At 54.9% G+C, this 20,802-nt stretch overlaps 5 protein-coding genes across 7 annotated transcripts; 3 read left to right on the top strand and 2 right to left on the bottom strand.

Moving 5' to 3' along the window:
* Positions 1–3,102: 3,102 nt before the first annotated feature.
* On the top strand, positions 3,103–4,907 carry CKM354_001156600 (uncharacterized protein; the record flags this gene model as incomplete). The annotated part of the gene is made up of 2 exons (XM_044807061.1): positions 3,103–3,659; positions 3,710–4,907. 2 exons carry the CDS (start codon positions 3,103–3,105, stop codon positions 4,905–4,907), a joined length of 1,755 nt encoding a protein of 584 aa, XP_044662996.1.
* A 2,169-nt stretch (positions 4,908–7,076) lies between these two features.
* Positions 7,077–8,121, bottom strand: CKM354_001156700 (uncharacterized protein; the record flags this gene model as incomplete). Its single annotated transcript, XM_044807062.1, has 3 exons — positions 7,077–7,329; positions 7,384–7,885; positions 7,968–8,121. The coding sequence occupies 3 exons, from the start codon at positions 8,119–8,121 to the stop codon at positions 7,077–7,079; spliced, it is 909 nt and encodes a 302-aa protein (XP_044662997.1).
* A 727-nt stretch (positions 8,122–8,848) lies between these two features.
* On the top strand, positions 8,849–10,225 carry CKM354_001156800 (uncharacterized protein; the record flags this gene model as incomplete). Its single annotated transcript, XM_044807063.1, has 3 exons — positions 8,849–9,224; positions 9,281–9,620; positions 9,682–10,225. 3 exons carry the CDS (start codon positions 8,849–8,851, stop codon positions 10,223–10,225), a joined length of 1,260 nt encoding a protein of 419 aa, XP_044662998.1.
* A 39-nt stretch (positions 10,226–10,264) lies between these two features.
* On the top strand, positions 10,265–12,332 carry CKM354_001156900 (uncharacterized protein; the record flags this gene model as incomplete). Of its 3 annotated transcripts, XM_044807064.1 has the most annotated exons (4): positions 10,265–10,426; positions 10,484–10,657; positions 10,784–11,076; positions 11,132–12,332. In XM_044807064.1, the coding sequence occupies 4 exons, from the start codon at positions 10,265–10,267 to the stop codon at positions 12,330–12,332; spliced, it is 1,830 nt and encodes a 609-aa protein (XP_044662999.1). The 3 variants fall into 3 exon arrangements, with proteins under 3 accessions (XP_044662999.1, XP_044663000.1, XP_044663001.1); XM_044807065.1 differs by lacking the exons at positions 10,784–11,076; positions 11,132–12,332 and having other exon boundaries at positions 10,484–10,783; XM_044807066.1 differs by lacking the exons at positions 10,265–10,426; positions 10,484–10,657 and having other exon boundaries at positions 10,826–11,076.
* A 207-nt stretch (positions 12,333–12,539) lies between these two features.
* Positions 12,540–20,662, bottom strand: CKM354_001157000 (uncharacterized protein; the record flags this gene model as incomplete). The annotated part of the gene is made up of 2 exons (XM_044807067.1): positions 12,540–20,449; positions 20,515–20,662. 2 exons carry the CDS (start codon positions 20,660–20,662, stop codon positions 12,540–12,542), a joined length of 8,058 nt encoding a protein of 2,685 aa, XP_044663002.1.
* Positions 20,663–20,802: the final 140 nt, after the last annotated feature.

Below are 20,802 nucleotides of genomic sequence, written 5' to 3' on the forward strand. Positions count from 1 at the left end.
CCCATGTGCTGGAGGAGCGCATGCTGGAATGCTTGTGCGCTCCGCTTCCGATGTGGCGCACTTTAAGGTTGCCTGGCCTGCCCGCGCTGTTGACGTGTCGGCCTTCGATTCGAGAGCGCGTCGCGAGTAGGGTGGTCGACGAGGCCAACTCACTCACACACGACCGGCGCGCTCCAGGGTTGCCATATTGCTTTTCGAGGGAGGTGCTGGCTCGTCGCTACCACCGAATCTCGCCAAAGGCCCACCCCATGCCGCTGTGCGCTGGCGCGACTGGCGATGGCAGGCCTGGCGATAATTGATGCCATTCGGTTGAGGCACGGACGGCGGAGCTCGTTTGTGCAGGCGTGGGGCGCATTGTTGTCGACGGACCGATCACATGCGGACGGAACACTTGCATACCCGCGCTGTGCATGCATCTGCAGACAGATCTCTCGCTCGATGTTTCGAGCGGCCTATTTCGTCCATGATGGCTCTCTTCTGCCCATCTGGCTACTCTGCTCGCTGCCTGACGAGACCAAGCATGAAAGGGGACACTGTCGTTGTCACGCCGCCACGTCCCCACGGGCGGGCCTGTGACAGTCACGACTCCTTCGGGGCAGTACCTCGTTTCTGGGTCTATCTCCAGCACAGCGAAAGGCTGTCAACGTGACAAGGGTGGCCGGTCTAGCGAAGGCGAGGTGACTGGCAGATGTTGCGCCACTTCCCACAATGCGAGCGCTCGCAAACCAGGGCTCTCAGCCAATGATGCGCACATCATCTGGCGCTCGAGGCGCGGCTCGCACGTCTTGCCAAACGCCAACCAGCTTCTGCCGGCTGACTCACGCATGGACACGCTGGCAAAGTGTGCAAGACGTAGCGTGGAGGCTTCGAGGCGAGGAGGATGCGGGCCAGAAACTGACCGAGCGTTTCGACAATCGGACATGAGTGATGGACAATTGCACCCGGGAGCCTCTCCAGACACGCGCGCGGTGAGAGGAGGGCATGCAACACCCACCATTGATCTCATCTATTTTGTGCGCGCCGAAACGGCTGCGATGGGTATGGATAGATTGATTAGTGTTCCATTGTGCTCGTTTTCTGTGCGTTGGGGCAAAAAATAGGCCATGGTGTGCGAGTAGTAGGGCTCTAGGTTTGCGAGCACCCGGCACGCCCAGCCCGGCGATGCGTGTTTTCGCCTTTACCGCTTCGAGAAGCCGGACAACATCGAGAACTCTCTGTAGTCGCTCATCGATTGCTGTGCGCGCGTGCTGGCTATCTCGCGCTATCTGTGCCCGTCTCCGGCCGAGATCACGTCGCGGACAGCGCTGCCCCATTGCGCTGAGCGGGCGCGCGCTGTTCGTGGCGCGGGAGAAGGGTGCTGTTGCGGCGCGCCAGCGTTCTCAGCAGCCGTCAGAGCTCAAACACGCACGCGTTGAACGGCGTTGATCCGCGCACCGTCCAACGAGGGTGCATGAATATCGTGGGCCAACTATCGCAGCGGCGGAAGGTTGTGGTCCTGGCTGGCCCGTGCAGCGATCTCCATCATTCCTTCCTTGCAGACCCCACCCGCTGGCCAAACGGCAAAGAGCGATCCATGCACGCTCCCCGTGCGCCTTGTCTCATCCTGCTATCGCCAGCACCGAAAAGCCTTCGCGTAGCCGCTTTTGAAGAGCACTGTCTTGACGCTGTTCCACCTTATCAACGCGTTCGCTCACTGCTGCAGAGCGTGTGCATCGTCTGCGCCTGCCTGCCACCACGAGGAGCATCAGTCCTGCCTTGCCTTGCAACCGCGTCGGCCCGTTGGACGTCCACCAAGCAGTTGCTGCATACCGCACGCACACCACTGCACCACGCACAGCTCCGAGCTGCTGCCACCAGAGCCCGCTGCATCCTGGACACCACCGCCGCCAGCCGGCGCACTCTGCTCTGCATCTCGCGGTGCGTTGCGTCTCGTGCCTGCGCAGCCCGCAGCAGTACCTGCACCCGCCGCCGCCCCGACGAACCTCTCCAGCCAGCATCGTCGCCAGCATCATCCGATCGCATCGCATCGCGCACGCTCGCTCGCACGCCCGCCGCCCGCGCCACACGTGTGTCAAACGCCCAAGGTACGTGACGCTCTCGCACGCACGCTGTTTTTTTCGTTTCCCTCTGCCAGCGCCGGCCGCGGGTGGAGCCTTCCCAACCACCTCGACCTCGCCTACGCCTCCGATGTGGCATAGCGTCGCGCGCAAAGGCTGGCCTACGGTCCCGCCTTCCGTGCATGATGCGACTCTGTTAGCCGGGCTTTAGCTCCCACCCAGCCAGCCTCTCCACTGCTAGAAACTCCAGCTCCCCACTGCTTTCGCGAACCGCCTGCTCCTCTCTGCCATGCATTGCATAACCTCTAGGGCAGCTGGTGCGTCTGTAGTCGCCGTCGTGCAGTGCTCCCGCTGCGTCGACACGGTGCATCTCTGAGACACCCAACAACACCTGTACTGACATTCGCGCCTCCAGGTTCGTGAGCATCAGTGGACCGCAGCCCATTGACACGCCCCGACGACCCGTAACGACCTTGACGACCTTTTACGACTGCATTTACGACTTTGGCTTGAGTGCGGCGTTTGAACCATCGCAGCTTTGTTATCTGGCCCGCCGACATTGCTAGCATCTAGACCATCACGACCTGCTTTGCACCCTTGACGAGCCCACGGATCCGCATCTACGACGACCAACATCACCACCGACGCGTGAACTTCGAGCCGTGCGCTCAAACACCGCGTTTCCATCTTTCCACCGCCGCTCGACGACCGCGCGAGCTTCAAGACTACCTTCACCGCCGTCAAACTGGAGCTGCCTTCGGTCTCCCAGATATACCAATCCCGAGGGAACCAGAGCCAGTGGTCTCAAACTCCCTTTGAGTCCCAACCCCTCTACTCCCACGAGCCCCAACATCAGACGAGCGCGTCTTCAGTAGGCTCCTCGCCTCGGGCTGGTTCTTCCAGTGGTGCCTCGATCGGCAATCAATCCTACGATTCGAACACGTCGTACGCGTCTTCCATCGGCCATAACAAGCACGGCGAGTACCAGTCTCCGTCCTCCCACTCGACAGCACACCAATCTGCCTTCGGCACCGGCTATTCCAGCATGAATCAGCCACAACAGTACATGGACAGCCACGCGCAGCAGGCGGCGCCAGCGCCGGGCATGCCTCAATACTCTTCCTACGGCCAACCACCACCGCTTCAGCCTGCAACCTACACGTATCAGCCTCAATCTTATCCGCAGCACTCTTACGGGAACACAATGCCACCCATGTCTGCGCCTCACCCTGTCACGTCATCCATGGGTCCCCAGATGATCCCCCAAGCGCTTCCGCTTCCGACCATGGCATCCAACGCGCAGCCTCCTCCAGGCGCTTCTCAGCAGTACACTCAGCAAGCGTTCGATACCTCGGGCCAGATCGCTCCACCCGGAATGAAGCCGAGAGTGACTGCGACCCTTTGGGAGGATGAGGGAAGCTTGTGCTTTCAGGTCGAGGCCAACGGCGTGTGTGTTGCGAGACGCGAAGACAACCACATGATTAACGGCACCAAACTTCTCAACGTCGCTGGAATGACGCGTGGACGTCGCGATGGGATCCTTAAAAGCGAGAAGACGCGACATGTCGTCAAAATTGGACCCATGCACCTCAAAGGTGTCTGGTAAGTCAGAATGCATCGCACCTCCGCTCTTGCTCTGCTAACCATTTCAGGATCCCTTTTGATCGTGCGCTGGATTTCGCCAACAAGGAGAAGATCACGGAGCTTTTGTACCCTCTTTTTGTTCACAACATCGGTGCCCTGCTCTATCATCCCACGAACCAAGCCCGCCAGAGCATTGGCAATGCCGCCATGGCCGCCGCTGCTCGCAGACCGGACTCATCTCAGGATTACATGCGAACTCCTCAGGGAACACAACCTCCTGCATTGACTCACCATCACTCAATGAGCACTCCCATTAGCGCTGGCGGGTCACAGCCGCCCCACTCGATCGCACCTCACCCAGGTACCGGCAGACCTGGACTGGATCGCGCGCACACATTCCCTACTCCGCCAACCACGGCCTCAGGATTGCCCATGAACAATGGATATGAGTATGGAGCGCAGACAGGTCAGCCACTCTCGTATGGCACAACCATCTCACGTACTGAACCCTCTACCCCAGCAGCTACCTCACCAAGCAACTCGCAAGGTATCCAATACCAAACAAGCCAGCCTGCCTACAGCAGCCAGTACTACTCTGCGCCCTCGCAGTATGGACAGCAGCATTACGGCGGCATGCCTCGTTACAATCCTGTGCAGCAGAGTCCTGGAGGTGGCGTGAAGTCTGAAATGGGTCCTCCTGCCCGCGCCGGTGCCGAAAACGAGCACGTTGAAAGTAAGCCTCAGCACAACGGTTACAGCGGCCAACAGGACGCGGATGGGGAACACGAGGGTGAATATACCCACAGTGCGTCATATGGCGCCAGACGCCCATCGTACAATTACAATCCTAACACTGCGTCAGGATCTGCTCACCCAGAATCTTCGCACGTGTCTCCCGAGCAGACTCACTCGCCGCATCAGAACGGCGTGCACGGTTCTTCGACCCCACGTACGACCACCACGTACACTGGATACAACAGCACCACTCCTCGAGCAGGACAACTGCCATCCAGCAACCTGAACTACGTTATCGGCAACGATGCACGATCGGGCGCACCTAACGGCGCTGAGAGCGGTTATCCGTCTCACTACCAACAGTCGCCTCAATATCCGCCCATGAACGGCGCAGTAAATGCCCACAACAAGCGCGGTCGCGATGACGAAGACGAAGCGCACTACTCCACCGACGCTTCTATGAAGAGGCAACGCACCGATGGCGTTGGCATGCCGCAACCGCAAGCAGCCAAGGTCGGCGGTCGACGATAGCCACCACGTGACTGCCACGCAGTATTTTACGGCCGCAGAAACGATGATGATGACCATGGAGACGAAAGCGCTGCATGACCCATGCGCCAGAAGTCTTTCATTGTCGCTAGTCAACAGAACATTTTCCTTGACTTGTACTTTTTCACCTCACGATTCATGACGACGAATAACCCGGGACTCACGATGAATGACTTCGGACCGACATGGACGAAAAACCAACATAAACAGCGAGCACTTTTGTACCGAGTTGATTTACGCTACACTTCTGGAGGGTCACATACGACCGCGACGCGTGATTCGAGAAAGCGGGGCACTGCGGTGTGCTTCAGCGCTCGATTGCGCCGATACTTGACTTGCATTGTTTCTTTTTTTTCCTTCTCTTCAACAGCACTTGAGAGGACGCTTGCCTTCTTCGAAACGCATTCCGAAAAGCGAGAAGAGCCTTAATCTGGTTACGCTTTGGGCTCAATTTCAAGCTGTTCAGCGAGGCGTGGGCTCAGGACTGAAAGCACAGTGTTTTTGGGGGACAGCTACTGGACCGCCTTGAGAGAGAGAGTAGATGTTACAGCAGGAACGCGCCAGTTGGTCGTTTCACGAACTTGGAGGAGCGCATGCATATGAGAAAAAGGACCAAAAGCTTTTACGGATGTGCATGAACTTGATGAGTGTGTGGAATACCAGCAACCCCAGCCTGGATCATGCAGATAACGAGTATGGCTTTTGGGGGCCTAATGCGTTTTGAGATGACTGATGGGATGGGTGGAAGGAGGAGGTAGAAAGTGTTTTGAGAAAGGAAGAGAGAAGAAAAAAAAAGTCCATTTGTTCTCTTAATGTCGAATCTCTTTACGTATCGTCATACAAAGTCTTTGTCATTTCATCTTGTCTCAGGTGATGGTGTTTTCGATGTGTGTTCGCAGTCCCTTCACAAGTCACAGACATGTGCAAAACCTACGGAAGTAGGCGACTACTCCGAGACACGCACACAGTACACGCTCCCATGCTCCTCCCTTGTGCGACCTTTAGCTACCTTCCTTCTTTATGATCAACACCGGCCGGCACATGAAGAAGGACGGATAGACAGATGTGACAGAAAACGGCACGCCAACGGCAACGACAAGCAGCGGCAAAGATTGAGTTCCCGCAGGATGCATTGCATCTGCATTGCGTGTATAAAAAGGATGGATGGATCATCACATCACATCACATCGCTCGGGGGTTGTTGTTATTGACACGTGAAAGAGTCTGGATGGTACAGGTAGCATGTGAAAGTCCCGTCATCAGCAGATGCTAACTAAGCAACTGATTGATAACCTTGCCTTTGCTGCATCATCATCTACTCTACTCTACTCAACGGAAATCGGAGGTAATAGAGATAGAAATAGCAATGGAAGAGAAGGTAGGAGGTAGGAGGTAGTACAGCGAGACAGGGACGGAAGTGGTAAATCCACCCTTTTCCCTCATCGACGCGGTCTCTTGTCTGATGCCGATTCAGTGCGGTCTCATGGAAGGACGATATAGGGAGTAACATGGCTTCACTTTACGCTCCCACGAGGCTGTAGCTAAGGCCAGTAGAGGCATGGCGATGGTGACAGTTGACAGTGGCAGTAGCAGTGACAGCAGACATTCGGACAACCAGATCACAGATAGTTGGGATGGGATCGAAACAATGGCTCACCGAATCAATCCAATGCAGCATCCATGAAAACTCACTTGTAAAGGTCGTGTGGAGAACGAAAGAGGTCAATTCTTGGAAAAGTGCGGTGATGATGATGTATTTTCTCGCCAAGGGCTATAAAACGATCTCGCCACAACGCCAACAACTCCTCACTTCCCCCCAATCCCTGGCAATATGCAATGTACTGTAGGAACCCGGACCTTGCATGCATATGCTGTATGTACAATATATGCAGGAAGCAGTTTTAGCGCGCGCCCTTGTTTGCGTGCTTTTTCGCGCGCGTGTGGTAAGCGTGGGGAAGCGGTAGAGCTGAGGATGACAGGGTTGGTTTTCGAACAAGACGGTCAGCTAGCGTCAGCCGCGCTCAACCATCCCGCCAACCAGGTGTATGCGGCTCTCCTTTCCGTTGTGCTGTTGCCCACGTCTTGAATTGACATCTCTTGGCATTTGCTGGAGCGAGCCGGTGAGATGATTGTGAGTGATGATGATGGGATCTAGACATCCATGCCTAGGAAGACGTAGCGGTCGCTTATGCAGCCTTCTGGGCCAGCCCACGCTTCAAGCATGGTCAGCTCGAATCCAACCCAGGCCAAAGAGCGGCTCAGATCCTTGAATTGCTCTTCTGGCTCTGCTTCGTCGGAGGAGTCAGCTGAGAGCGACTCGTCAACAGTGGGACGCTCGATGCCGATGACGAGCTCAGTGCAGTCGAAGTGGTCACTGCTGGCTAGCTCGAGAAGGGACATGAGGCTGAGTCGGGTGTTAGTAAGGGTGATCTATAGGGAAGGTGTTGGTAAGACATACCCAGGCTTCAGATCCATGCCAACGACTTGCTTGTCGAAGAAGATAAACATGGTGCGCATGTCATCTTTCTCCGCGACGAAACCTCTGAAGCGAGCACCGGCCACATAGTCCCATACTTCAACATACTCCTTGACCAGGTCCTTCGTGCCACAGTACATTTGTGTTGCAGGCGACGAAGAAGGCGTGGGTTGGCCATGCTGAATTACGGTCTGGTGCGACTGCTGTTGCTGTGGAATGGGCTTACTGCCAGTCGTAGTCGTCGTTTCTTTGTTACGCAGGTCCATCAATAGCGAATCCTCAAAACCAGTATCCTTCTCAACCAAGAATACAGTCTTCAGTGTTTCGCAGAAGAGTCTCTCACACTCTTCCCTGATGTGACTTGCGGCATCTCCGGAGCGCTTGCGCTGGCGGCGCAGGCTGGGACGATGGGCGCCTCCTACGGGCGCAGCGTCCGGAGATGGCGGTGGTGATGGTACGCCTCCTGGAGGGGCCTCAAACCCACCTGCGACAGGTCAGTATTTTTCGGGTCTGCGCCATCTGTAGTGGCATCATGGAAGTGTCTTACCACCCCGCCCCCTCTCCGCTTGGAGTAGAGAAGTGGAAGCCGGTCAACGCCATGGTGCTGGCGTTGACGGCGTAGGCGGAAGCCTGGGTGTTGGAGCGGCGCGACGACTCGACGCTCGTCTTGCGGTGGTAATTACTACTACTTCTACTGTAATTACTGTCTAACATCGCCATTGCGTCGAGGGTTCCAGGTTTTCTGCGGAAGTAGTGGCTGGTAGGATCGAGTGCGAGAGGCTTTGTGCGACGGTGGCGGCGGCGTGCGGTGTTGGTGGTGGTATCGCGGTGAAGTTCCTGGTGAGACTGTAGGCGTGTGGGTGAGTTGGGCAGCGGATTGCGTGGTGCGGAGAGCGAGGAAGCACGGAGGTTCTTGAAGAGGCTTGGAATGTCGCACGTGCTGACACTTGGCCAATAGGCGCAGGACAAAGGTGAAGGATGCCCGGACAACCACCAAATGAACCTCGCCACTTCTCCTCACTTCGAAACCGCCTCCATCGCTGCGGTGCCATTGGTCTGCATCGGACCGCGCTGAAGCATGTGAGCCCAAGGCAGACTTGGTCCTGACTGTACACTGCCATGCGGGCTGTTGCAGAATACAACAGCGGTCCAGCAGAGGACATGTCAAGCATTGCTGCAGCTGTGCATGTGGCGGTGCAGTAGCGCCATCTAATGCAGGCACTCGCTCACTACAGCACAGGATGGCCTGTGAATGTTCATAGAGACTACTGCAAGATCAAATACTAGTCATTCGATTTCGAATATGCGAAGGCAGTAGCATATTCCGGATAGGTCTAGGTCCGCATTCCTTTGCTCGTCAGTCGTGCTTTGTGCGATCATTTCGGAGGTGAGGAGGTCAAGGAGAAGGAACATTTGACATGTGGGCAGTATCGACACACCGCCAGGCATGGCTTCCGCAAGACTCTGCCAACATGCGGCAGCGACTGCCGAGTTCAGCACCCAACACGCGGCATACGGACATCAGCAAGTCGTTCGAACTCATCTGACATGGCCCGGACCGGACTGGCTGGCTATCCATTGGCATTTCTACTCACTGCTATGCGACATGCCATTTGTCAGAGCTCGAGACCGTCGCCCTGCCGGCCAGCTTGCTCGCAAGATCTCACGCGTGTTCCGCCGCGACCAACAGGCTGCTGGAGCCTTGCGCGCGACCGCGAACAGTCCACCACCTCCAGAACCTCCCATCCCAAGCACTGCTCGCGTAGCTAAGCTACGGCAAACAATCTCACGACTTCTTGTCAGATGGAGGCCGCATCACGGGAGTGAGAAGACAGCACCAATCGACATTCTGAGGCCGGTCGCTGATTGTGCAACGCAGCTGTAACGCCGATGCTGGACGGATCTTTGGAGCCACACCATCGCTCTGCTCCTCGCCCGCACTCGGTGCTTGTGGCACGAGATCCTGAACGCATACGTCGCATCCGCAGCTATCTGGGATCCTCCGGCCACGACCAAGCTATTCCCAAGCGCAAACGGTCTGTCCGATTCGAGCAGCACCTCAATACTTCCAGCTGTATCGACCAGCTTGACGGACAATCTGGCGAGAAGTTTACCATGTACGAGGACCCGGGAAACTCTGAGACAAGTGGCCTCTCGCAGGGCGCGGCCGAAAGACTGGGAGCACTGAGCGCCAATCTGAATTTGGACACTGGCATCAGGTAAATGAAGAACGCAGTCGTTTCCCATCCATCCCTTGTGGGTTTTGCTGAAGCATTGCAGGACTGTAATCAAGCGCGCAAAACCGGACAAGCCACAAGTTCCACACATTGTTACAACTTTTGATGACACGACCAGCAATGGGCATGCCATAGAACAACGGCATTCATCTCCGAGCACTAACTCGTCCGCGACGCTCTTCAGTCGTGGATCAAAAGGAGCATGGTCTCCCACCAGCACCGCCTCCACTGGAGCAACTTCGATCACATCCCTCACATCCCCTGGCTCGTCAGGCTCTCGCAAGCGGCACTCACCGGAAGAGTGTCAAATACTGAGCAAAGGGGGCGATAAAGGCGAGAACCTTGTGCTACCACCTATCCAAGAAGACACCGGCCGCTCCATCCTGGTTCCGACGCAAGAAGCTTCTGTCGATGTGCAGCCGTCAGTCGCAACCGTCGAGAATGCTGTAGCAGCTAAATGTGCCTTGGAGACCATGTACGATCCTATCTTCACCAAGTCGCATTCGCCAAGGTCCATTCGCAAGAAGAAGTTCGAGAGATACATGAACGAACTCGGCATGTCGCATGATCAACGAGCCATCGCATAGCAGCAGTGGCAAAAGACGGAGAGCGATCATTTGCGCCAGATGCGTTGTCTAAAGGCCAGTGCCATCCAGCGGCACAGTATAAAAGGTGTCAGCATAGCGGGATTTGATGTGATTCGAATACTGGGCAAAGGCAGCTTTGGAGTTGTGCGTCTGGTGACTGAACGCCCTGCGAGCACCGAAACTTCCAAGGCTCTGACCAGAGTGAGAGCAGCTCAAACGACGTTGAAGCGGCTCCAAACTCTGCTAACTTTTGTGTAGAACTTCTCCCCTACTAATGGCACGGCAAAACGAAACTTGCCTTCTGGGCAACCGCTGTCAGATGTGTTTGCAATGAAGGTGATCCGCAAGTCAGACATGCTGCGCGCTGCTCAGGAAGGCCACTTGCGCGCCGAGCGGGACTTTCTGGTCGCTGCTGAAGGCTCACGCTGGGTTGTGCCTCTCATCGCAAGCTTTCAGGACAACACCAATCTCTACCTCGTGATGGAGTACATGATTGGTGGCGATTTCTTGGGTCTGCTGCTGCGTGAGGATGTTCTGGACGAATCGATCGCCAAGTAGTACATTGCAGAGATGATCCAATGTATCGAAGAAGCACACAAGATGAAGTGGATACACCGGGACGTGAAGCCTGACAACTTCCTCATTGACGCCTCTGGCCATCTCAAGATCTCCGACTTTGGTCTGGCTTTCGACGGTCACTGGTCGCATAGCCAGATGTACTACGCCAACCAGCGAGAAACCTTGCTAGAAAAGATCGGAATCAAGGTCAAGGGCGATGAATTTGATGTTGCCGAGGACATAGAACTTGCTGGGCCAGAGCGAAATTGGAAGCCTCCTTCGCCTCCGAGACGGTACGCAACGTATCGTAATCGAATGAAATATGTCACATTGCTGACTTGTATGAAGCTTCCTCCGCATGAGATCCGACGCCGAAAGTTGTGCTCACCCTGAGGGACTGCTCAATTGGCGCAATCGCAACGACAGGCGTAAGCTGGCACGCAGCATTGTCGGCACGAGTCAGTACATGGCTCCTGAAGTGATTCAGGGCGCTCACTATGACGGCCGCTGCGACTGGTGGAGCATAGGCATTATCCTGTATGAGTGTCTCTATGGCCGGACTCCTTTCTATCGCGAAAGTCGCCAGAAGACAAAGGAGTGCATTCTCAATCACCAACACACCTTACACTTTCCGGTGCAGGATCGATACGCAAGGCCAAATACGGAACACACGCAAAAGCTTCCCACTCCTAGTGCAGCTGCAATAGATTTGCTATCGGGAATGCTTTGCGAGAAGGAGAGACGGCTGAGCTCCAGACAGTATAGGCATTCCGATCCTCGGATACCCACTCGAAGACCATCATCTGCCTCGAATCTCAACCCGCTGGCGCGCCACGTCTTCGCAAATGACGCTGAAGAAATCAAGCACCACCCTTTCTTCCACAATATTCCGTGGACTCAGTTGCACCTCTACCCTCCACCGTTCGTCCCCAGAGTGCGCGAGAACCAATCAATCACGAAGTACTTCGAAGACGAGAAAGATATCATATCTGAAGAAACTTCCAGCTACGCTAGCCTCAGAGAGCACATTCCTGACGATGCAGACGAAGAGTCAGCAGCAGCTGTCCTAGGCCCTCACTTCGCACGCTGGAAAGCCGAGAAGACTCAACGTGAGAAGATTGAACTCGGGATCGAACACTGTTCAGATTCTGAACTCCATCGAATCAAAGAGCATTTCGGTATAGAGTACGAACGTTGGAAAGCACAAAGACTCGTCGAGATCGCAGAGCATCGTGCGGAACTGGGGATCGATTTCGAGCAGCTTTCACCCACGACGAAGAATTTGCTGTTGCCGCATCAGAGAAAGGAGAAGAAGCGACCGAGGGATAAAGTGTTGAGAGATCCGAATTTGAAGAAGACGGTGTTGGAGGTGAGGAAGAAGAGGGCGTTCTTTGGGTATACGTATCGGAGACCTAAGCCGATTTATATTGAGGGTGTGACGCAGGGGAGGTATGGGAGGACGAGGAAGCTGAGACCTACGATTTTGGAGGTGCAGAAGCAGGATGTTGACGGGGATGGGAAGGAGGAGAGTGCTGGCGAGGACTCGTGAAAGACGTATGCGGAAAATTAGTAGCGATAGTCATCGAAACCTGAGAAGTTCTTTTCATGCAGCGACATGGGTGCTTTGTCAACGTGAACAGCAATTGAACTCGCACTCCATGAGTTAGGTCGAAATTGCGAAAACGTTTTTTTTGTTTCATCATGCATACATCTATACACTTTCCCTTCTACTCGTCCCATCATCTCTCCCATTCAATCAATCATCACTAAACCCCTCCCCCAAATCCACCTTCCCAACACTCCAAACCTCCCTCTCATCATCCTTCTCATCACTCGTCAACCCCAACCCTCCCGCACCACCTTCAGCCTCTTTTCGTTCCTTCGCCTGACTACTCAACCTCAGCGCAATCCTCTTGAAATACTCTTGCATACTCCTCTTATCTGCTGCACTCAACGCCTGACCAGCCGGCGAAGTCAAAAATTTATCAAACACAGCACTCTCCTCTTCCACCACATCGAAAATCTGCAAGAAAGCCGCTTCGGCGGAGAGTTTAACTGGGATAACAGGATCCCTCACACTGCGGAAAATCGGTGTGACGAGGAGGTTCAAATGTGGACGAATGAGGTCTGAATTTTGGCGTGCGACGGTTCGGATTACGACGAGGGCGAGGCGACGGGTGTCGACTGGTTTTCCCAAGGGTAAGGCATCTGCGAGGGCTTGAATGATGGGTTTTGTGGCTTCAAAACTTTTATTGCCGGTTTGAGTCAAGAGGTATTTTCCTGTTGCGAGGATGGCGTTGTCGGAGATGAAGGGTTGGGGGTGGTTGATGCCTCGGACTAGGACTTCGCGGGTAATTTCGTCGAGGTTGGTGGTTAAGCGGTCGGGGGCTTCGACGAGGACGGCGTTGAGTGCGAGGATTGTGGAGTGGGTGAAGTTGTAGTTCAGCACGCGGGCTTTGAGGAGTCCGATTGTGTTTTCGGGTGGGATTACGGCGATGAGGGCTCCGAGGAGTTTGGCGTAGGTTATGTTCATTGCGTCGTCTGCGTCGCCGGAGTCTGAGTCGATTAGGCCGAGAATTGCGTTTTGGGAGACTTCGCTCATTTTTGCGCCGGCTTTGCTGACGACTTCGTAGAGAGCTTTGAGCATGGCGTTCTTGACACCGCTGTCGGTGGTCTTGGAGCCTGTCACCAATTCTGCAATGAGGGGATCAATTCGCGGTGTCATCGTGATCAGAGTGCCCAATGCCTTGGCTGCTCGCGATCGCAAGACTTCGCTGCCAGGATCAGCGAGCGACTTGGCGAAAGTGCGCTGCAGCTGTGGCAAGAAAGGTTTGAGGAAGAGTGGAATTCTCTCGAGGAGATTGTTGAGCGTGAGCAGGATAGCGGCCTTGAGCTCGACTGAGCGTTCAGACACAACACGGATCAATGGACCTGTGATCTGCGTGACGAAAGGCTTGAGGCCATCTGGACTTGTGCGATCGATGAGGTCCGACAAACCCAGCGCTGCTTGGATGCGCTGTTCGGCAGAGCCGTTCATCAAGCCTTGTAGGAAGATTGGCAAGATGGCGTTGATACCCTTAGGAAGGGAGAATCCAGGTAGTGCATGTCCAGCAACACCAACTTGGTTCAGCGTTTGTCGTGTAGAGCTGACGAGTGATTCCATCTCTTCCTTCCTCAGTCGTTGCATCAGCTGAGACAGTGCAGTCCAAGCGGCCTTGACAACATCGCTGTCACTATCGTCGAACGAGATCAACATGGCACGAATCACGTCAGGGTAGTAGCGAGAGAAGTCGACGTCTGCCTTCTCGAAAAATGCAGCAAAGTGCAGGTTGGCTGAGGCGCGTCTACGATGATCGTCGTGCTTTGCCATTCCAAGCATGACGCTCATCATGGTATTCAGACCATCGTACTCGTCCACAGATAGAATGATGGTGTCGAACGAGGTGTCCAGCTCAGCCTTGAGCGCTTCATCCTTACAGGTGATGATGTTGTCCATGAGTGCATTGAGAATGTTGGGCAACTTCCTTGTCATAGCAGAACTGGCGACTTCAGCCAGCGACGCCAGTGCACGTGCATTGAAAGCTGAAATTGGCGATGCGATCAATGTTGGCAAGAGGTTTGGCAGGATGATGTTTGATCTCGTCAGGTCAGTGAGCAGTGTCAAAAGACCTTGCAGAGCGTTGGCGGCCTCTGACTCGTCACGCAGCAACTGCAAGAGGTATGGCAGCACTTGATCGATAGCGCGCTTGCCCATGAGTCTCTGCAGAGAGTCGAACGCGTCTGCAGCGGCATCTCGAACATCTTCGTCCGTGTCCACGAGAGCAGTGCGCAGGACGGAGACCAATCTCTGCTGGTGGTCTTCCAGAGAGTCCTGGGTCGATGCGGCAATGAGCTCGCGCAATGCGATACAGATACCGGTACGAGAGTCTGTGCTGGAGGAGGATTGCAGATGCTCCTCAAGGGTGGGCAAGAGCGTCGACAAGACACCATCACCAGCCTTCCTGATGAGCTCACCAAGCGCGTTGCCAGCGATGACCTTTTGCTCTGGATTCGAGCTCGCCAACCTCTTGACAAGCAGTTGTGTGAGTATTGGAATAAGGTCCTTGAGAATGCGTGGCGACGAGACCAGTGCCTTCCAAACGTTCATAGCGGATGATCGGACCAATCCCGAGGTATCCATGCGACAGATGTAAAGAGCTGCAAGAACTCTGTTGCGCTTCTCTTCACCAAGGATCTCCAAAAGGTTGGCACCTGCTTGGTTGGCACCCTCATCCAGATCTTCAGCTTCAGTTGTAGCAGTGACTCCAGTAAGGTTGAAAAGCAAGTCACCAATGAGTTCGACGGAGCTGAGACGAATGCGATAGCTGTCATCGCCCAGACCACGCTCAAGCTCAGGCAGCAGGAGATCGACGGACTTGCTGGCAAAGTTCTTGACCAACAAGCGTCCGGCGCGCAATGCGGTCTCTCTGATCGACTCGACATCATCGGCAAGTCCAGCAAGAATTGAGGGAATGATGCGGGCAAGGTAATTCGCAAAGCTCTGACCGAAACATGCAGGCAAGAAGATGAAAAGCGACATGAAGCCCTCACGAACGGAAGCCTTGTTGCTTGCCACATTCTGGAGAATGGTGGGCAGAGTCTCTTCGAGACGACCTGTACCAAGACCAGCAAGGACTTCACTGAGGGCTTGTGCAGAGCCAAGACGATCGCCTGCACCAGTGTCGGACTTGAGGGTAGTCATCAGGCTTGGGATCAGGTCAGGCAGAGCGTCCTCTCCAAGCTTCTCGATGGTAGATCCAAGAGCCTTCGACGCCGTGGCACGTGTTGTAGGCACTGGATCCACAACCGCTTCGCGCAGCCCAGCAACCAAGATGGGCAGATGAGAAATGAGATCTTTGCGTTCGGTGAGATGTGCCAGACTGCCGATAATCTGAGCAGCTTTGCGTTTCGTGCCAGATCTGTCGCCAAGACCTCGCTCCAAGATTCGCACAACCAGAGCGAGCGAAGGTGCATCGATGAAATGCAAGAAATTGATCTTGATCAGGGCATCTAGTGCATCGTCGGTGTACTTCGTCGGGTCGCTGAGTGCCTTGAGCAGAATGTTGACCTGGCTCTTGATCTCCGGGTTTTCAATCACCTCACCGAAGCGTTGCAAGCTGCGATTGGCAGCAAGTCGCACCTCCTTGTGACTGTCATTGAGGACTTCGGTAAGGGGCGGGATGATCTCGGGCAAGCTAACAGCCAGCTGGTTGGCGTCCAAGTACGCCATGGCTCCAAGTGAGTCACAAGCACCCTTTTTGCTTCGCCATGCTTGCTCATCCAGACCCTCGAGCAGCTGTGGCAGGACGAGCTTGACTCCATAGGAGCTTAAGCTCGCAAAGCAGGTCTTTGCTGCATCAAGGCAGGCATCTCTCACATCTGCGCTGGCATCGCCGAACCCAGCAAGGAGCTGCGGCACAACTTGAATGACATACGGTTCGAAGACTCGTCCCAAGAGGAGGGAGAGCAACTCGTAAGCCAAGAAGGCCCCTTGGCGCTCATTTGTATCCTTCTTGTTCTCAGTTGCGCTGCGCAGCGTAGAGAGCAATCGAGTCTCCTTCATCAATGCAATACCTCGGCCCTTGACCACACCAGCCAGACCATACGCAGCACCACGTCGCGCTGCATACTTCTTAGCATGCAGGGTTTCGTCGACAAGTTGCTGAAGATAGGTTGCAGCTTGATCAGCAGATGCTCGAACGAGTGGCGGCAGACACTGCGCAACAGCATATTGCACAGACTCAGACGGCGTGCTCAGTGTTGAAAGCAGTTTGTTGACGACCTTCGGTAACCGGTCGTCGCCCTTTGGCAAGTGGCGAGCCAAGGCTCCATACAAGATGACAACAGCTTCGTTGACCAGATCTTGCTCAGGTGTCGTGCTTGTGACGCCCAGAGTATCCTCACAGAGCTTCATGAGAGGCTCAACGAGTCCTTTACCGCGAGCGGCCACCACCGATGTAGCGGCTTCAACCATACTGTCACGCACTGTGTTGCTCTTGTCGCTCAGCGGCCCGCTCTCAATCAGGAACGCTAGGAACGGAGTGATTTGGTTCTCGGGGAAGATTGTAGCAAGCTCGCGGAAAGCCAGTGCAATGCCATGTCGGGTTTCCCAGGGATCACTCATGTCCTTCTTCAGTGGCATGCCGTAGCGGTCCAGCTCTGGCTTCTTTGGTTTGGCAGCTTCCACGTAGGAGGACTGCAGCCGACCCAGAATATCGCCGAATGTATTCGGATGCTCCTTTGTGGCCGCTGCAACAGCACGCGCTGCTGCGCGCCTTAGCTGCGAATCCTTGGACTCAAGATAAGGTAGACATTTGACTGCGGCATCCTCAACGAGCTTCAAGTCGTTCTCTTCCCAAATCTCACTGGCGACGTTCAAATTCTCTTGATCATCGTCATGACATGCGAGCCATATCTCTTCGCAAAATTCACGGTAGGTCAGGTCGAGTTCAGCACTGATCGCCTGCAATACAGCGTTGCGTACTGATGTCTCTGGCACGATCGTGCCTCTAACGACGGTATCCGTTTCTTTCTCGCTCATGTTGGCGGCCAGGTGGCGTGCAAGGTCTGCGAAGCAATCCTTGATCTCCTTGAAATGCTGAGGATAAGCTTGCAGCGAGCCAATGAGGGTGGCAAGAAGTCCTTCCCGAGGTAGTCTGGGGTCGGCGCAGGTCTCGGTATGGAATGAGATGACTTCTATGGCGAGCATAATCTGCTCAGCCGCGTCCTCAGGCGCACTGCGATCAATACCACCGCTCTCAAGGACCAGGAACACAAGTGCAAGAATGTAGCTGAGTGAGACTGTGTCGAACGGTCGCTGCTCTCCGAGAGATCTCAGGCGGTAAAGCACGCGAGTAACCAGGTCGCCCAAAGGCTCCGCAAGAAGATTCTCTGGCAACATGGTGATGCCGGCGGACCGAAGAGTCGCAACACCAACAAACGGCCGGACGGGGCCGAGACGTGCTGAGATCTTGTCGGAGCAACGTAAGTATCCTAGCGATGCGGCATCGCCCAGGATCAGACCAGCACCGGCTTGGATCACATCGAAAAGCAGTTTCACCGAAGGTCCAAACCACTCTTCGGCCTCAGTAGGTGGTCCGGTTGCGAGTGCGTCGATGAATCCAATGCCACGGCGAAGCTTTGCATCCACTGTCGCCACCTTTTGCCGTATCTCTGACTCCTTTTGGAGCTGTGCCTTGACTTTGGCTTGCTCGTCAGCCGTGAGCTTCTTGGTCTGACCTTTCTTGGCAGCTAATTGTGCTCGAAGTTCTTCCTCCCACTTCAAAGTGTCATAGTCCTTTTGATTCTTGCTGATTTGTGGTGCCTGTGACTGTTTAGACAGGACATCAATGAACGCTGTGCCTTCAGGGGTGCGGTAAATCGCTGCCTCTGTTGGGCCAATGTCGTTGAGTTGCGCAGGGTTCAGATCAGCACTGATTTGTTGGACGATTAGTGGCGTGAAGACGTTTGGTGCTACGAAAGCCAGATCAGCAGCAGCATGATATGCGGCCAATTGGAAAGCTGGCAGAACCTTGCGAACAGGATGCTCTGTGACCTTCAAGATTTGCTCAAGGAAGCTCGTGCTTGACTCTTCCACGAGTTTGCCCGGGTCTGTGCCTGTTCTTAGACAGGTCTGGATCCATGAGGTCTTGGGGATCAATTGCGGGCGGCAGAGCACAAGCAGTCTCCTCAGCTGGTCGCTGACGATATCAGCCAGAGCTGGAGAACCAAGCTTTGCAGCAGTATCGGAATCAAGACATATCGCCTTGACCACTTTTTGCAGCTCCTCTCGACCGGCCTTGGTCGAAACGGCTGCACTGTCTTTAGCGTCGGCTTCGAGATCTTCGCACCACTGCCAGAGCGCCTCTATTACGATGTCCGCGGTGAATTCAGCATTCGCAATGTAAAGGCCCTGCAGCGATTTGCTTGCCTCGGCTCTGACTTTGGCGGGCACATTTGAAGAGGTAATCAGGTAGATCAGAGCGTGAGCCCATGCAGTGGAGACGGCCCGGTTCTGGCTCTTGGATGTCAAGCTGGGGAAGGCAGCAACAACGGCATGAAGGAACCAGCGTAGGTCCTCCTCAGCTGTCAGCTTCGTGTACACACGCGGACTGAGTAGAAATGAAGGCTTCGGCTCGAGTGCCAGTACTTTGTCACCGACCGCGGCCTTCTTTATGACAGCCGCATTGTTGAGAGAGGGCAAAGCAGATGCACGCGCTAGTGTAAGCGCAGCAGCTATAGCTGCAACAGATACCTGACCGTTTTGCAAAGCGGGCAGTGGGTTCGCCTGGACTTCGACAAAACTGTCAATCAACTTCCCGATGCAGGCGTCGAGCAAAGTCAGTGTGCTGTCGTTGCCCGATGCTTCTGGTGAAGTTGACCAGATGAGGTCTCCGAGTTGCAAAGCCCACACCCGTCGCATTGGCAGTCTCTTCTCGGCGACGCCTTTTGCGAAGGCGTCGATCGTGGCATTCTCCAGTTTGGCCTCATTTTCCAGGGCAAAGCGAGCATATTTGGCGATGCAGCCAACCTCGGCTTGCGCAGCAGCTTCGTTTGCCTCTTTGCTGGCTAAGGCAACCAGACCGGCAGGTATCTTCGTCGCCAATGCAACATTCGGCTGCAGCGCCGAAAGCATCTCTGCATGTATTACGCGCTGTTCTGCTGCAGTGACCTTGCCAGTCTTCAGCGGTGTCAAGATTTCGTCGGCAGCCTTCTCCACCAGAGAAGCTTGCCGTGAACGTGATGCGACTGCTTTGAAAGTGCGCAACGCGCCTTCACGGATTTCCGGTTTCGTGGATTTCACATTTGCCAGAAGTGGCTTTGTCAAGTTGCCAGCAAGAACATCCGAAAGGTCCAGGTCTGTCGGTAATGCCAGTACAACTGGCGCTACGAGGTCATTGAGAACAATTTCAGGAGCTCGCAAGAGCGACTTCTCAATCGCCGGAACCAACTCCTTCTTGAGGTCCTCTAACGCGACATAAGAATCGAAGAAATCGTGAAGGGCGGTCGAAATGTAGGCCGGGAGGAGGGCCTTCGATCCGAGGTGTTCACGCAAGTAAAACGCGAAATAATCTGCTTTCTTCGCCTCAACCACCGTTTTATGATCCGGCAATCTGCTGCAAACACCTGCGATGATCCCCAATGGCAAGGCATTCTTGGGGACTGGGGCACTGGCCTTGGCGGAAAGCGTGGCGATGCAATTCGACAGAGCATCTTTCCCAAAGTCGGCACGAGCCACGGTCCTAAAAGCACGTCGACTCACCCTTAGTGCAGTATCCCGAGTGCTCTCCTTGGGCGACGACGCGAACAGCGTGTTCAGTGCGTTGGTCAACGCTGTCACTGCTTTCAAACCCCACGAGTCCCATACTGCTTTCTCTTTTGCTGCGTGCTGAATGAACAGCGACGCCCATCTCACGAGCACGAAGGCATTGCCCGGCGCGTTGCCAGCCTTGGCCGACTCTCCCTCAATGGCTTTCACGAAACCCGTAAAGACGTTCGCGGTTTCAGGAAGGGCAGCAATGGCAGAAAGACAGCTCTCAACGGCCTGGCGTGATCGACCATCGATATATAGAGGGTAGGTATCGAGGAGAGTATGCAGAAGTGCGGGAACTTGTGATGCAGGAAAGTCTGCACCAAAAGTCAGAAAACGTCCTTACATCTTGTTCTCTCACAGCATCTGTGGATAGGCCTACCTCCACTCTCGAGCTTCTCGTGAATGTTGTGAAGCTCGTTGCCTCGTCTCTTGGTAGAACTCGACAGCAACACCTGCCTCACCTCCCACATGTCCAAGGTGGCGCCATGATCCCCATTCGCCGTTGGTGTTGCAACCTCGTCCGCCATCTTCGCTCTCTACTCTTTAATCGTGTGACATGGGAATTCGTGAAAAGTGGTTGCGGCAGCTGCGTGTCGATCGATCGCGGGCGTGGAAAATGTGTCGCCGTGATGGAACTCGTGTCCAGCTGTCACGCACAGTGCTCGTC

This window comes from Cercospora kikuchii (genome assembly GCF_019650295.1).
Source record: "Cercospora kikuchii DNA, contig_00008, whole genome shotgun sequence".
NCBI classification, from domain to species: domain Eukaryota; kingdom Fungi; phylum Ascomycota; class Dothideomycetes; order Mycosphaerellales; family Mycosphaerellaceae; genus Cercospora; species Cercospora kikuchii.